The sequence below is a fragment of the Salmo trutta genome, chromosome 13 (genome assembly GCF_901001165.1).
Source record: "Salmo trutta chromosome 13, fSalTru1.1, whole genome shotgun sequence".
Taxonomy (NCBI): Eukaryota; Metazoa; Chordata; class Actinopteri; order Salmoniformes; family Salmonidae; genus Salmo; species Salmo trutta.
In genome coordinates this window covers 56,333,964-56,351,440 of record NC_042969.1, presented here as the reverse complement: position 1 = coordinate 56,351,440, position 17,477 = coordinate 56,333,964, and the positions used below count along the sequence as shown (strand labels likewise).

The 17,477-nt window shown below is 44.3% G+C and overlaps 1 protein-coding gene across 3 annotated transcripts in view; it reads left to right on the top strand.

Moving 5' to 3' along the window:
• Window positions 1–17,477, top strand: part of LOC115206103 (numb-like protein) — a 73,267-nt gene that overhangs the window by 37,152 nt on the left and 18,638 nt on the right. For 2 of the 3 annotated variants that reach the window (XM_029772695.1, XM_029772693.1), the window contains exon 2: window positions 13,074–13,224. In XM_029772695.1, coding sequence (XP_029628555.1) covers window positions 13,099–13,224 — 126 coding nt within the window. In that variant the 5' untranslated portion in view covers window positions 13,074–13,098. Of the gene's footprint in view, window positions 1–12,209; window positions 12,385–13,073; window positions 13,225–17,477 lie in introns of those variants that run through there. The other variant, XM_029772694.1, reaches the window with a different exon arrangement.

The following is a 17,477-nucleotide window of genomic DNA, read 5'->3' as shown; positions in this document are numbered from 1 at the left end:
TGGGTTATATTCATAAGGACACGTAACTATTTTATTTACGGAAAATGGAAATTAGCATTTCTTATTGTACAAGTTCAGGTATTCCCTCCCTGTTTCATCCTGTGTTCTTCTCTTTGGTGTGAAATGAATAGGACCCAGGGCTGGTGAACTGTGGATGAACAGGGGTGATGGAGGGTAGAGAGGAGACCGTCCCAGGCAGACAGGCAGACAGGCAGGCAGACAGGAAGTCAGTGCTGGTTAGAGAGAGTGTCAGTACGTCAGGCTGAAGACTGCCTCTACACATGACAGCCTCTGTTCCAGCTGTCTCTCCACATTAGCTTTCACACACGCACACGCATGCACCCACACACGCGCACGCACCAGCACACAGCCCACGCTCATTGTAATATGCATAACCATCCCATTCCAGTACAAGGGCCTTCATACTGTACTGTGACCACCAGAGCATTACTGTTGAATTTGTGAGTGTTGCCAGTACAGACTACAGATTATGATGTATTAGCAGTGTTCCTATACAGTTCTGTCTTGTCCTCTCCTCAGGGGTTTCTCTGTATCAAATGATCTATGGCTAATGTGACATCAGCAGAAAGGGCCGCTGACACCAGAGTTGCGTATCACTGGAATGAAGTGGGGCCGACCTCTTCTCCCAGGGTCAGACAGTAGTCAAAACACTGCTGCCCCCATTTATGTGGGCTTGGTTCCGCTCCCTCGTTTCCACAACCAGACACACACAGAGAAGGGGGGGGGGGGGTAGGATATGTGGGATGGAGAGAGGGGGAGTGGAAACAGCCGGTTGTTGTGGGGACGAGCCGAAGTTTCTTGCTCTGGGTCTCTACATGAAATGAGTTGCAAAATGAATAGGAAATATAGTCAAGAAGTTGACGAGGTTAGAAATAATGATTTTTAATTGAAATAATTATTGTGTCCTTCAAACTTTGCTTTCGTCAAAGAATCCTCCATTTGCAGCGATTACAGAATGCCGACCTTTGGCATTCTAGTTGTCAATTTGTTGAGGTAATCTGAAGAGATTTTACCCCATACTTCCTGAAACACCTCCCACAAATTGGATTGGCTTGATGGGCACTTCTTACGTACCATACGGTTAAGCTGGACAAAAAATTTACTTTTCTTTCAAAAACAAGGACATTTCTAAGTGACCCCAAACTTTTGAACGGTAGTGTGTATATATATAAATATACAGTACCAGTCAAAAGTTTGGACACACCTACTCATTCAAGGGTTTGTCTTTATTTTTACTATTTTCTACATTGTAGAATAATAGTGAAGACATCAAAACTATGCAAGAACACATGTGGAATCATGCAGTAACCAAAAAAGTGTTAAACAAATCAAATATATTTTAGATTTTAGATTCTTCAAAGTAGCCACCCTTTGCCTTGATGACAGCTTTGCACACTCTTGGCATTTTCTCAACCAGCTTCACCTGGAATGCTTTTCCAACAGTCTTGAAGGAGTTCCCACATATGCTGAGCACTTATCCGATGCTTTTCCTTCACTCTGCGGTCGAACTCATCCCGAACCATCTCAATTGGGTTGACGTTGACGATTGTAGAGGCCAAGTCATCTGATGCAGCACTCCATCACTCTCCTTCTTGGTCAAATAGCCCTTATACAGCCTGGAGGTGTGTTGGGTCATTGTCCTGTTGAAAAACAAATGATTGCCCCACTAAGCGCAAACCAGATGGGATGGCATATCGCTGCAGAATGCTGTGGTAGCCATGATGGTAAAGTATGCATTGAATTCTAAGTAAATCACGGACAGTGTCACCAGCAAAGCACCCCCACACCATCACACCTCCTCCATGCTTCACGGTGGGAACCACACATGTGGATATCATCTGTTCACCTAGTTTGTAACCAAAAATCTCAAATTTGGACCAAAGGACAGATTTCAACCGGTCTAATGTCCATTGCTCGTGTTTCTTGACCCAAGCAAGTCTCTTCTTATTGGTGTCCTTTAGTAGTGGTTTCTTTGCAGCAATTCAACCATGAAGGCCTGCTTCACACTGTCTCCTCTGAAACAGTTGATGTTGAGATGTCTGTTACTTGAACTCTGTGAAGTATTTATTTGGGCTGCAATTTCTGAGGCTGGTAACTCTAATGAACTTATCCTCTGCAGCAGAGGTAACTCTGGGTCTTCCTTTCCTGTGGTGGGTGTCATGAGAGCCAGTTTCATCATAGAGCTTGATGGTTTTTGCAACTGCACTTCAAGAAACTTTAAAAGTTAATGACATTTTCCATTGTGACTGACCTTCATGTTGTAAAGTAATGATGGACTGTCGTTTCTCTTTGCTTATTTGAGCTGTTTTTGCCATAATATGGACTTTGTCTTTTACCAAATAGGGCTATCTTCTGTATTCCACCCCTACCCTTCTTTATCATTTTCCCCTTACCCTTCCACCCCTCCCCTAATTGGAGAAAACTAATGGATAACAATACAACAATGCTTCCACTTCCAGCTTATACATACTACATACATTTCCCGGACAGTATGATTTACATTATTTATCTTTTGTTTGTTTTTAGTCCCAGCTTTCAGCTACCCTCAACCAATGTTCCCTCTAAGCTGCGTGGGACTACCACGCACCTCCCCCGGGACTGCCTCGCAGAAGAAATCTCAGCCCACAGAGAGAACTACGAGATTGAACTTCACTCAACTTTCTAGAGCAGTCGATAACGATCTACTGGTCGATCTCCAAGGCATTCCGAGTCGATCGCCAAACATTTCTGTAAAAAAACAAACGATAAAGCCTGATGATACTATTTATTTTTATTCGTCTCAGGCTGTTGGCATTATTCAAATCAAATCTTATTTGTCACATGCGCCGAATACAACAGGTGAAATGCTGAATACAACAGGTGTAGACCTTACTGTGAAATGCATACTTACAAGCCCTTAACCAATGCAGTTTTAAGAAAAATAAGTGTTAAGAAAATATTGACTATATAAACTAAAGTAGAAAAATAAATAAAAAAAGAACACAATAAAATATCAATAAGGAGGCTATATACAGGGGGTAGGAAAATGTATCTATAGGCTTGCGTTGTTGTTATTATTAGCGGCTTGAGTCTTTTTTAATATCGAGGATTATTTCACTTTCTCTGTTCATAGGAGTAACAACATGAATTTGTGCATGAGGCAGAAATAATGTGGTGCGACTCGAGTTTCGCCATCAGCTGGAAGACAGTGCCCATTGGATGAAAGGGAGAGTGGAGGGATGTTGAGAGGCAGACCGTCAGTCTACTGCTCTCTCTCTCCGCTGAGACTGACCAACAGATGCAGGCACCGTCTGCTCAGTAAAATAAAAATAAAAACAATTGATTTAAATGTATTCTCACGCAGCTGTGCCTCACAAGTAATACAACAACGGATCTATTACCGGTGTGATCATAACCTACCTCAAATGTTTTATTTTAAATTGACAAAAATGGCCCGATCATCAATGCATTGGCAGGGCAATTCAAGCGAAGCCAATATGCGGTGATAATGTATAGCTTACTGCAAAAACATTAGAAACTCAGAAAGAGATCTTGACTCAGAAAAGGTTGGTGGCCACTGTTCTAGAGTTTCCCTGTTAACACTATCAACGTTTCCCTCTACTGTGGCAATTGTGATCAAATCAACGAAATATTAGCCACTTTCAATGTAACATAACAAAACAAAACAAACTATGCAAGCGATATTGTTGTAGGCAGAACGCATCGGAGTACAATTCTATCGCATTGACACGCACGACTCAGCCCATACTCTACACAGACCGGTGCGGCATAATCAATCAGAGCTGCAGGAGGCCTATATGCAAATAGACCATTGTCATATATGGATCTGTGCCGTTCACTTTGAACTGGACTGTGTTTACAGCATGAGTGGTTGAGTAGATGCGCTTGTTTTGAGATCAAGGTGAGAGCTGCATGTAGCCACGTGTAAACATTTTGTTCATATCCTTTGCTAGTTAGTGAGTTATTAGCCCAGTTATAGATAATTTGTAGTCAGCAATAGTGGAGTGATTGCATCCTACAAGTGCACAAAACGGGTACATTTCTAGACATCTTTGAAAAGTGAATCAGGTAAAGAGCTTTTGTTGTCTTAAAGAGGCAGTGTTGTATTTTGAGACAGGCTTGAATAATTTTGATTTGATTTGATTTATTAGGATCCCCATTAGCCGATGCCAATAAGCTAAATAGCCAATAGGCAAAGGGTAGCATAATTTGTCTGATTCTCTGTAATAATGGTATGAGAATAATAATGCATTTTATTTTGTAAAGTGGTATCTTGCATCAAACAACACAACAACATGTTCAGTAACCTCCTTGTCTGAAGGACAAGTGGATAAACATGTTAATGTCAAGCCCTGCATGTTTTTTTCTAAAGTCTTATGGAATCTAGGCCTACATAGAACACCACACATTGGCTGCTGCTATAGGCTGAATGATAGAACAGATATTTCCATGTTAAAATGTTATGGGATGAATTTTCTCCATTGTTTTTGATGGTAGGCCACTCTGCTAGGCTTAAATCATGTTCAAATAGCCACAGTAGCCTACTTGGCCACTGTTAAAACTGTAACTTAAAGTGGGTACAGCCTCAGTATTCACAGTAAACTAATTTTCACAACGTTCAAGTTTGTGCTCAGCAGACCTGAAATGTTCTCAGTGACAAAAAAATGAGAGAGAAACATTGCCCTCAACCCCTCCCACCGATCTCTGAGCACCATCCAGTTCTGATTTCTAGCTGCCAAATATTTTTCTGCTGTGCTGTGATGTTTCACAAAAGTTCTGAACCTTTCTATTCTCATAGTTTCTAGAGATTGTAAATGAAAGATAAATACCTTTGCTAAGAGTATTATTGATCGATTGACTATGACTTTTCAGATCACCCAGCAGTGCTATCTGCTCTCTGCTTTTTCTGTGTGTGTGTGTGTGTGTGTGTGAGTGTGTGTGTGTGTGTGTGTGTGTGTGTGTGTGTGTGTGTGTGTGTGTGTGTGTAAGATTGTTCATGTGAGTGTGTATGTGAAGGTGCATTTGTGTGCGTGTCTTTTAATAAAATGTCTTTCTCCACATCAAATACACAGAGAAAGGCAGATGAGCCGAGAAAATAGAATGGAGGTGACATCATAAAGATGCTTCCTGTTTTTATACATTGGAAGTTTTTTTCCTCACTACTCACCATTCCTCACCATTCTCTTTTTGACATGGCCGGGGAACGTTCCCGCAACGCTCCCTGATCTCCGGTAGAATCTAATCGTTAGCTGTCTGTCACAGTGCGGCAGCGGCTTACCCCTGACGACGGCTAGTTGGTCTATTTCCCATTAGCTTTGATAAACGTTTTCCCTGCTCCCTGCCCCGCAGTCAGGCTTTCTAACTGTGGGAGACCATAATACTTATATTAAGAGAGAACTATATTTCTCTCTCTGAAGGCTGTGTGAATGTGAAACTCTGTTGTTCATCTATAGTACTACCAGAATGAACTAGTCCAATGTTCTGCAAACCTAGTGAGCATGTGGAGTGGTTTTGTCTCAAATTGTTTCCACAGGCTAGATCAGACATACATTTTTTCCATAGTCAAATTGAAAGTAGGGGCCCTCTCGAATTAATTTAGGATGGTTTATCTCTAAATTCACTATCTGTGTGTGTGTGTGTGTGTGTGTGTACTCTGATGTTCCACTATTGAGTGGCCTCAATGCTGTGTGTTTATGTGTGGTGGCCAACTCTAATGTTTTACTGATGTTTTACTATGCTATAGTCCATCGTAGTTGTACTTGGCTGTGTTTCACCACTCTCTGTCTCTCTTTGTTTCTGTTCCCTATCCTCCCACTCCCCCTCTCTCTCTCACAATTCTCTTTCTCTCTTTCTCCATATGTTTCCCATCGTTTACCTCCACCCACTAATACACACACACACACACACACACACACACACACACACACACACACACACACACTCCCTACTGCCTGCTCTACTTCTCTGATTCCTGTTGTTATTATCTCAGGGGCTTATGTGCACTGTGACTGAGAGAGAAAAGAAAGCTCATGTAGCTGTAATCTAGTGCTCTGATTCCAGGCTTGTGTATCTGTGGCTAGAGCAAGGTGAAGGGAGGAGGAGGAGATGGACAGATGCAGAGGAGGAATATAGGTCACTGACAGAGATAGAGGGAGGAAGAAGGTTGATTAAATCACAAAGGAGAGAAAACATTAGAAAAGGGTATAAAAACAGAGGTATTCAACACGCCATGGTTTGTATGACAGATGCACAGAGAGAAAGGGAGACATTCAGAGAGAGGGAGAGAGAGAGAGAAACAGGTTGTTTATGCACACCGTCACACACTAATACCCACCCCCTAAGCCAGCCCAGTCCCATGTTGCATGTGGAGACTGTCATACGGGGTGCCCTACTAGCTGTGTGTCTGGACAGCTCACGGTAATGCTGGGAAGGGACACACAGTGGGAGAGGACTGTCACTTTCACAGCTGCAGCTTGTCTCTCGCTCTCTCTCTCTCTCTCTCTCTCCCTCTCTCTCTCTCTCTCCCTCCCTCCCTCTCCCATGGAGCAGGATCAACCCTCAGGGAGGCACTCTTAAAGGGACAGGCCACTGCTGCATCTCCCTCCTGCAGCCTCAGACACAGACACAGGAGAAAGGAGGAGGAGTGTGAGGACATGGATGAGAGAGAGAGATAGAGGAGATGGAGAGAGCGAGAGAGAGAGTGATGGGTATCTGAGGGGGAGAGAGGGTAGTCCCTGCGTCCCTGCGGCTGGTAAACGGACATTAATAGCTGCTGTTTTGTGTTGATAAGGACGACAATGAATAACAGTAATACTATTTATTGGCTTTGAATGTATATCGGAAGCCCACAGGTCCTTACACTGTACAAGACAATACACATTAAGATACGGGGAGGGTTGGGCTTGGCATTGGATGCTGACAAATCCAGCGACACTGTGGTTATGTCTGCCAGCCAAACAGTGGGAGTGGGTTTTAGGGAGGAGGAGTCTGTGAGTGAGGACGGGTATAGGTGAGGGTAAGTACTGTATGTGTGTGTGTGTGTTAGGTGTGTGTTAGGTGTGTGTGTGTGTCCCCATTAACTCTTGTGTGCCGAGCTGGGTTGGCTCTGTGTTATTGGCCAGCTGTGTGGCGGCTCCTCCTGGTTATTTTGATTGGCTGTGATTGGTGCAATGATAGTCTGTCCTCAGGTCCCAGCTGTATGCTGTTCTAATGGTGCTGCTCTGGCTGAAGGGTGCACTCATCACACACACACACACACACACACACACACACACACACACACACACACACACACACTCACACACTCCTCCCTCCAATGTAATAACTCTTATATTGTCGTTGTTTCATTCAGAGGTCTCCGTTGCCAAACATGGAGTGCTGTGCGGAATGTTTACATTGGTTTCTTAAACAGTGCTGTGCAATATTTTAGTAGTGTTTAAAAAACATGTTTCCTGCCTGATTAGTGTTGTGAATGTGAATCTCAGAGAGACCGAGAGAGAGTGAGAGAGAGAGAGAGAGAGAGAGAGAGAGAGAGAGAGAGAGAGAGAGAGAGAGAGAGAGAGAGAGAGAGAGAGAGGCAGAGGCAGAGGCAGTGTGAGGGAGAGAGAGGCATAGAGAGAGGGGGAGAGATAGACAGAGAGAGAGGGGGAGAGATAGACAGAGAGAGAGGGGGAGAGATAGACAGAGAGAGAGGGGGAGAGATAGACAGAGAGAGAGGGGGAGAGATAGACAGAGAGAGAGGGGGAGAGATAGACAGAGAGAGAGGGGGAGAGATAGGCATAGAGAGAGGGGGAGAGAGAGGCATAGAGAGAGGGGGAGAGATAGACAGAGAGAGAGGGGGAGAGATAGGCATAGAGAGAGGGGGAGAGAGAGGCATAGAGAGAGGGGGAGAGATAGACAGAGAGAGAGGGGGAGAGATAGGCATAGAGAGAGGGGGAGAGAGAGGCATAGAGAGAGGGGGAGAGATAGACAGAGAGAGAGGGGGAGAGATAGACAGAGAGAGAGGGGGAGAGATAGACAGAGAGAGAGGGGGAGAGATAGACAGAGAGAGAGGGGGAGAGATAGACAGAGAGAGAGGGGGAGAGATAGACAGAGAGAGAGGGGGAGAGATAGACAGAGAGAGAGGGGGAGAGATAGACAGAGAGAGAGGGGGAGAGATAGACAGAGAGAGAGGGGGAGAGAGAGGCATAGAGAGAGGGGGAGAGATAGACAGAGAGAGAGGGGGAGAGATAGACAGAGAGAGAGGGGGAGAGATAGACAGAGAGAGAGGGGGAGAGATAGGCATAGAGAGAGGGGGAGAGATAGACAGAGAGAGAGGGGGAGAGATAGACAGAGAGAGAAAGGCAAAGAGAGAGACATGAAGTGAGAACCGGGGCGAGGGAGGATGACTTCAGTCTACGGTAAACAAAAGAAAGACAAAAAGCCATAAGTCATTCCCCGACCAAACACACTTTCCCGTTACAATGTACTCCAGATGTGAGCGGCAGGTAGACTAGTGGTTAGAGTGTTGGACTAGTAACCGAAAGGTTGCAAGATCGAATCCCTGAGCTGACAAGGTAAAAATCTGTCGTTCTGCCCCTGAACAAGGCAGTTAACCCACTGTTCCTAGGCTATCATCGAAACTAAGAATTTGTTCTTAACTGGCTTGCCTAGTTAAATAAAAAAATGTCTTTAAGTGAAAATATTGGGCGAGGTGCAACTATTTGTTCTTTGTTGAAACTTGGCATGGGCCTATACAGTGTGTGTGTGTTTTGTTTTGTTTTACTATCCTTCGCCGGTCCCCACAATGAAAAAGGCTCTTTTAGGCTAAGTGGCAAGGGTTAGAAGTTAGGGTTAGGTTAGGGGTTTGGGGTTAAGGTTAGAATAAAGGTTAAGGGATGTTGTCAAGGTTTCCTTCACTGCCCTCTGGCTGCAGTTTGCTCTGGCAGTGCCAGTGTGCCATCCTCTGAATGCTGGGTCTGTGCTGACTGGGGTGAGTGGCAGGGCGCAGAGTGCAGGGGGTTGACACCCTGGCAGAGAGAGGCACGCAGCAACACTGTGACCTCAATCAGATGAGATTGAGATTTCAAAGTCCCCCCATCCCTCTCACCCCCGTCTTCTTCTCTCCTTTTCCAACACTTTCCCTCCCGCTCTCTCATTCTCCCTCCTTCTCTTATCCTCTCTTACACTCATCTCTCTCTCTCTCCTTCTCTTATCCTCTCTTACACTCATCTCTCTCTCTCTCTCTCTCCTTCTCTTATCCTCTCTTACACTCATCTCTCTCTCTCTCCTTCTCTTATCCTCTCTTACACCTCTCTCTCTCTCCTTCTCTTATCCTCTCTTACACTCATCTCTCTCTCTCTCTCCTTCTCTTATCCTCTCTTACACTCATCTCTCTCTCTCCTTCTCTTATCCTCTCTTACACTCATCTCTCTCTCTCTCCTTCTCTAAGCCTCTCTTACACTCATCTCTCTCTCTCTCCCTCCTTCTCTTATCCTCTCTTACACTCATCTCTCTCTCTTCTTCTCTTAGCCTCTCTTACAATCATCTCTCTCTCTCTTCTTCTCTTATCCTCTCTTACACTCATCTCTCTCTCTCTCTCTCCTTCTCTTAGTCTCTCTTATACTCATCTCTCTCTCTCTCCTTCTCTTATCCTCTCTTACACTCATCTCTCTCTCTCCTTCTCTTATCCTCTCTTACACTCATCTCTCTCTCTCTCTCCTTCTCTTATCCTCTCTTACACTCATCTCTCTCTCTCTCTCCTTCTCTTAGTCTCTCTTACACTCATCTCTCTCTCTCTCCTTCTCTTATCCTCTCTTACACTCATCTCTCTCTCTCTCCTTCTCTTAGCCTCTCTTACACTCATCTCTCTCTCTCCTTCTCTTATCCTCTCTTACACTCATCTCTCCCTCTCCTTCTCTTAGCCTCTCTTACACTCATCTCTCTCTCTCTCCTTCTCTTATCCTCTCTTACACTCATCTCTCTCTCCTTCTCTTATCCTCTCTTACACTCATCTCTCTCTCTCCTTCTCTTATCCTCTCTTACACTCATCTCTCTCTCTCACTCTCCTTCTCTTAGCCTCTCTTACACTCATCTCTCTCTCTCTCCTTCTCTTATCCTCTCTTACACTCATCTCTCTCTCTCTCCTTCTCTTATCCTCTCTTACACTCATCTCTCTCTCTCTCCTTCTCTTATCCTCTCTTACACTCATCTCTCTCTCTCCTTCTCTTATCCTCTCTTACACTCATCTCTCTCTCTCTCCTTCTCTTATCCTCTCTTACACTCATCTCTCTCTCTCTCCTTCTCTTATCCTCTCTTACACTCATCTCTCTCTCTCTCCTTCTCTTATCCTCTCTTACACTCATCTCTCTCTCTCTCCTTCTCTTATCCTCTCTTACACTCATCTCTCTCTCCCTCCTTCTCTTATCCTCTCTTACACTCATCTCTCTCTCTCTCTCTCCTTCTCTTAGCCTCTCTTACACTCATCTCTCTCTCTCCTTCTCTTATCCTCTCTTACACTCATCTCTCTCTCTCTCTCCTTCTCTTATCCTCTCTTACACTCATCTCTCTCTCTCTCCTTCTCTTATCCTCTCTTACACTCATCTCTCTCTCTCTCTCCTTCTCTTATCCTCTCTTACACTCATCTCTCTCTCTCCTTCTCTTATCCTCTCTTACACTCATCTCTCTCTCTCCTTCTCTTATCCTCTCTTACACTCATCTCTCTCTCTCTCCTTCTCTTAGTCTCTCTTACACTCATCTCTCTCTCTCTCCTTCTCTTATCCTCTCTTACACTCATCTCTCTCTCTCTCCTTCTCTTATCCTCTCTTACACTCATCTCTCTCTCTCACTCTCTCCTTCTCTTGTCCTCTCTTACACTCATCTCTCTCTCTCCTTCTCTTATCCTCTCTTACACTCATCTCTCTCTCTCTCTCCTTCTCTTAGCCTCTCTTACACTCATCTCTCTCTCTCCTTCTCTTATCCTCTCTTACACTCATCTCTCTCTCTCTCTCTCCTTCTCTTAGCCTCTCTTACACTCATCTCTCTCTCTCCTTCTCTTATCCTCTCTTACACTCATCTCTCTCTCTCTCCTTCTCTTATCCTCTCTTACACTCATCTCTCTCTCTCCTTCTCTTATCCTCTCTTACACTCATCTCTCTCTCTCTCCTTCTCTTATCCTCTCTTACACTCATCTCTCTCTCCCTCCTTCTCTTATCCTCTCTTACACTCATCTCTCTCTCTCTCTCCTTCTCTTATCCTCTCTTACACTCATCTCTCTCTCTCTCCTTCTCTTATCCTCTCTTACACTCATCTCTCTCTCTCACTCTCCTTCTCTTATCCTCTCTTACACTCATCTCTCTCTCTCTCCTTCTCTAAGCCTCTCTTACACTCATCTCTCTCTCTCACTCTCCTTCTCTTATCCTCTCTTACACTCATCTCTCTCTCTCTCTCCCCTTCTCTTATCCTCTCTTACACTCATCTCTCTCTCTCTCCTTCTCTTATCCTCTCTTACACTCATCTCTCTCTCTCTCCTTCTCTTATCCTCTCTTACAATCATCTCTCTCTCTCTCCTTCTCTTATCCTCTCTTACACTCATCTCTCTCACTCTCTCTCCGTCTATACTTCTCCTTCTAATCCCCTCTGTCCCTCTGCCGCCTCCTTGGCAGGAGCTCAGCCGTTAGATCACATGACCTCATAGCAAGTCGATTAGATCAGGCCTGAAACTGGAGCAGAACACCCAGCGCCCTGGCCCCTCCCTGGGCTGGTCCCCCCATGTCTCTAAGCCCACTCCCCTGCTCCTTCCCTGGGGAGACATCTGACGCCAGCTGCCCCTCGCCCCCCTCCCTGCACCTGCTCCAGTGGGGGGCGCCGGCCAGGTGCCGCGCTGCCAGCATGCTGCTCAGAAACACCCCTCCCGCCTGGCCTCTGAGGGACCTGCCGCTCTTGGCAGAGGCCGCATGCCGGCAATGCCAGCGACACCAGGCTCATTTAAACGCAGCACGTAAACAGATCCCAATGTGCCTGTACACACACCCAACCTTACACACACTTTCACTTCCGCCGTGCCATGCCTCACACCTGCTACCCATCCCGTAAGGTGACAGAGCTTATGGGAAGCGGTGAGTGTGTGAATGTGTGTGTCATAGGCTTATCTAGTAACAGTGTGTTTGAGTCAGTATATAAAGCTTAGCCTGTGTGTTTACGGGAGGAGAACAGTTCTACAGGGCTGACAGATTGCTTTGGAAGAGCTTTATCTAGATCAGCTGATTATACTTTCTGATCATACTGTTGGAAAGACTTCAACACACCCACTAGACAAATACTTAGTGAAAGCCAGGAGAAAGGAATGCCGAAGCTTGGGGCAAGACCACCGAGATGCCCAAGATGGTAAGATCATTTGAGAGGATATCTGTTCCGCTTTAAACTGGGCCGTGCGGTATTCTGAGATGTTTCTCTTTTTCTGGTTCAGTTTTCATACTTCCTACAGCGAGAAACTGACTCCCACAAAAAAAAGACTCATTAGCGTTTTTAAACAGGACTTGTTTTGATAGTGTCATCATGTTTCATTATGAAGACGTTGAAATTACCAATGCAAATGAGGTATTCAGGCTGAATGGCCTAATTAAGTGTGTGTGTGTGTGTGTGTGTGTGTGTGTGTGTTTACATCCGGAAATAATTCCGATGTTCAAAGCCCACAGGATGAAAGGACTGTCTGGGCTTTGTGGGCTAGCTCTACCTGTAACCCTAAACATTGATGGAAATGTGATTAAACAAATCGAACAGATATAGCTCTGTATAGATATTTAATGATGATAACATGGATTAAATTGTAGTAGCGTTTTCACACACCTATCGTTAATTTATCTCAGTTACAGTGTTGTCTATGGTGGCCCATAGGGGCAAACACTTTCTTTCTTTAAAAAAGGGTTTGCCCCTCTGGGCTACCATAGTTGTCTCTCTCGCTTTCAGAGCAGAGGTGTCATTTCTTGTCACTGCCGTTTCCCCCCCATGGCTGTCACGAGCACACACTTAACACATACTGACCTCGCCCCCCCTGTGTGTCTCTGTCTCCATAGCAACAGGGAGCCCCAGAGCCCGGAGATGAATAAGCTGCGCCAGAGCCTACGCAGGAAGAAGCCCACCTACGTGCCGGAGGCCAGCAGACCCCACCAGTGGCAGGCCGACGAGGAGGCCGTACGCAAGGGCAAATGCAACTTCCCCGTAAGGGTAAGACTGAGACCCCTGTTCTGGGACCTGGTCTTAAACTGACTCTTAACTAAACCTCAGCCTAACTATTATTACTCTTAATCTTTTGGTTCAAAATGTTGAGGTATATGATTAAATTGGTATACTATCTGGGACAGCAGGGAAGGAAGTTGTATTTCGTCTTACAAAATCACACCTAACTCTAGCCTTAGATCTAACTTAGTTCTGACTTTTACTTTTACTCTTATCCGAAGTCCCGTGGCAGTGTGATCAGTGGATCAGAACAGAACCTGACAGTAATGATGATCCTAGTTCTGGTGATGAGACTTAGCTGTCTCTGTCTTTCTGGGGGCCCAGTGAATGGGGAGAGATCAATAGTGAATAGTGCCTAAGGATGGATGGGGAGAAATAAATTCTACCTCCTCCCTGGTGAAACTGCTGCGTGATTCTCTTCCACTCCTTTGTCTGAGGTGATTTGCCTTCTCCCCAATTAAGCATTATACGACAGCCCCACTGCATTGTGGTATATAAGCACGCTCTTAGTAATTCCACTCTGGTTCCCCAAAATCTCTGCTGTAGTCTATGCGTAGGATGGATGGATCCTTATATGCAACTGTATAGAACAGAATAGTGGATGAGTAGATTCCTACTATCAGAGTGCTGCTCTAGGGTAGCAGAGAGGGGAACAGTAAGAGAGAAGAGACAGAGAAAGAGGGACACAGGGGAGGAGGGATGGGGGAAGTGAGGGATGAGGGCAGCGATAGAGAGGGTGAGTGAGATTGAAAGAGAGAGGGGGGGCGGATAGAGAGGAGGGAACGTTTCTAATGGAAAAGACCCATGATGGTGTGCTTCAGATCTCCAGCAGGAAAAGCTAGCAGCAGTCATTACCCCACTATCAACGCCTCTCTCCCCCTCACCAATCTCTCTCCTAGCTCTTCATCTGCTTCCTTCAAAACAAAACTATATTTTACCCAAGTGTATGGCCCACTAGGTTTCAATTAAGAAATATACTGTAGTTTTAACGAACCGCTAGCTTGTGCTAGGCACGTATTATCGACCTCATGTTATGAGACCGAGCTAGTGGTTTGTAGTAAAGCTAGCTGCAAGACTATAATACAAACGCTAGTGGTGACACTTTGTGAGGATAATTTTGCACTGCGTATAATTACACCAGGACGATACATAGCATGAAGCAAACAAATTGCAACTTTATTTCAAGCAACATGTATTTTGAAATGAAATCAAGTGAACCTTAATATATTCCTTTCGGCGCTACCTCATGATAGTGATATTTGCTAGTAATGTCTCTGTCCTGTGCATGTCATCCTTAAGGCCTACCTTCATTACAGCCCTGACATTCTGAGTATCATTTGTGTTAGACGCTATTCATTTAACTATTCAATCATCTCTTGTTTTGGAGGAAGATTGATGTCTAAACCCACCAACCATCTACTGTACATAGGCGTTCTTTGTATGATATGAAATAAAGTGTTTATTCTTTGAATTAAGTACAGTGTATTTTTTGGTCATTGAACTTTTCCTGTTTATCTGTTTTATTTGGTTGTCACATGGTTTTGGTAGGATAATGGACGCTGCTTTGTGGGTATGAAGTGCTGTTGTGGACAGGGTTTGCATCCTAGGTCAGCCATAAAGGGATTTTTACACCCACGCCAATGATCAAGGACATCAGCTTCAGATCTGTGCGATATCATCAGACAAAATGAGTGACAACCAAATAAAACAGACAAACAGGGAATGTTCAATGACCAAAGAAAGTTAAGTGAATAGTGTCCAATACCGATAATCAGCAGAATGTCAGGTGTTAGTGCAGGGCTGGAACAGAAACCTGCACACCCAGTAGCTAGATCTCTAGCAGCAAGGTTGGCCTTGCATGTTCTAGGTATATGCATTGTTATTTTTAAAAGTATTTTTGTAGTCTTACAACCAATTCTAACAGTAAACCAATAGTATACAGTACCAGTCAAAAGTTTGGACACACCTGCTCATTACAGTTTTTTTTTTATTTTTACTATTTTCTACATTGTAGAATAAAAGTGAAGACATCAAAACTATGAAATAACACATATGGAATCATGTAGTAACCAAAAAAAGTGTTAAACAAATCAAAATATATTTTATATTTGGGATTCTTCAGTGTAGCCACCCTTTGCCTTGATGATAGCTTTGAACACTCTTGGCATTATCTCAACCAGCTTCATGAGGTAGTCACCTGGAATGCATTTCAATTAACAGATATGCCTTGTTAAAAGTTAATTTGTGGAATTTATTTATTTCTTATTACATTTGAGCCAATCAGTTGTGTTGTGACAAGGTAGGGGTGGTATACAGAAGATAGCCCTATTTGGTAAAAGACCAAGTACATATTATGGCAAGAAAATCTCAAATAAGCAAAAAGAAACGACAGTCAATCATTACTTTAAGGCTTGAGGGTCAGTCAATACAGAATATTTCAAGAACTGTTAAAGTTTCTTCAAGTGCAGTCGCAAAAACCGTCAAGATCTATGATGAAACTAGCTCTCATGAGGGCCGCCACAGGAAAGGAAGATCCAGAGTTACCTCTGCTGCAGAGGAATAGTTCATTAGAGTTACCAGCCTCAGAAATTGCAGCCCAAATAAATGCTTCACAGAGTTCAAGTAACAGACACATCTCAACATCAACTGTTCGGAGGAGACTGTGTGTATCAGGCCTTTGTGGCCAAATTGTTGCAAAGAAACCACTACTAAAGGACCCCAATGAGAAGAAGAGACTTGCTTGGGCCAAGAAACACGAGCAATGGACATTAGACTGGTGGAAATCTGTCCTTTGGTCTGATGAGTCCAAATGTGAGATTATTGGTTCCAACTGCCTTGTCTTTGTGAGACGCAGAGTAGGTGAATGGATGATCTCCGCATGTTTGGTTCTCTTCGTGAAGCATGGAGCAGGAGGTGCGAGGGTGTGCGGGTTATTTGCTGGTGACACTGTCGGTGATTTATTTAGAATTCAAGGCACCCTTAACCAGCAGGGCTACCACAGCATTCTGCAGCGATATGCCATCCCATCTGGTTTGCGCTTAGTGGGACTATCATTTGTTTTTCAACAGGACAATGACCCAAAACACCACCAGCCTGTGTAAGGGCTATTTGACCAAGAAAGAGCGTGATGGAGTGCTGCATCAGATGACCTGGCCGTCACAATCACCTGACCTCAACCCAATTGAGATGGTTTGGAATGAGTTAGACCACAGAGTGAAGGAAAAGCAGCAAACAAGTGCTCAGCATATGTGGGAACTCCTCCAAGACTGTTGGAAAAGCATTCCTCATGAATCTGGTTGAGAGAATGCCAAGAGTGTGCAAAGCTGTCATCAAGGCCAGCTTTGAAGAATCTAAAATCTAAAATATATTTGATTTGTTTAACACTTTTTTGGTTACTGCATGATTCCACATGTGTTATTGCATAGTTTTGATGTCTTCACTATTATTCTACAATGTAGAAAATAGTAAAAATAAAGACAAACCCTTGAATGAGTAGGTGTGTCCAAACTTTTGACTGGTACTGTATATTTACACAAATATATATATATATATATATATATAAGCCTTGTGAGGTATTGGTCTGTCACATGTTATGAAACACTATTGGTCTGTCACCTGGATGAATGATTAATTAATTATGCAAAATCATGCAAATATAACTTGTCTGTGTATAGCCCGTATATAAGACAACTGCTGGGACTGCCCAGGCAGAGCTCCTGATTGACATGTGTACTATGGTGCATTACATTTGTTGGAACCTCTCCAGCGTGCTGACACTAAACAATAATTCATTTAAGGTTGACTTTGATTGTCCTCTGTAAGAATTTCCACGACATTTGACGTCACAACATTTGACGTCACAAACCGGATGATTACTTCTGCCTGCGGAGCTTTCCAGTGGGGGTCTGCGAGAAAAACCGGTGGTGTTTTATGAAGTGTGAGGGAAATTCCCATCTGACCTAAAGAGGACGAGGACCCGCCCAGACCAGACCCTTACTGTGAGCTGCCCAGGAGGAGACACATAATAAGAATTTCCACAAAAGGACTATCATTTATTTTTCAACAGGACAATGACCCAACACACCTCCAGGCTGTGTATGGGCTATTTAACCAAGAAGGAGAGTGATGGAGGGCTGCATCAGATGACCTGGCCTCCACAATCACCCAACCTCAACCCAATTGAAATGGTTTGGGATGAGTTGAACCGCAGAGTGAAGGAAAAGCAGCCAACAAGTGCTCAG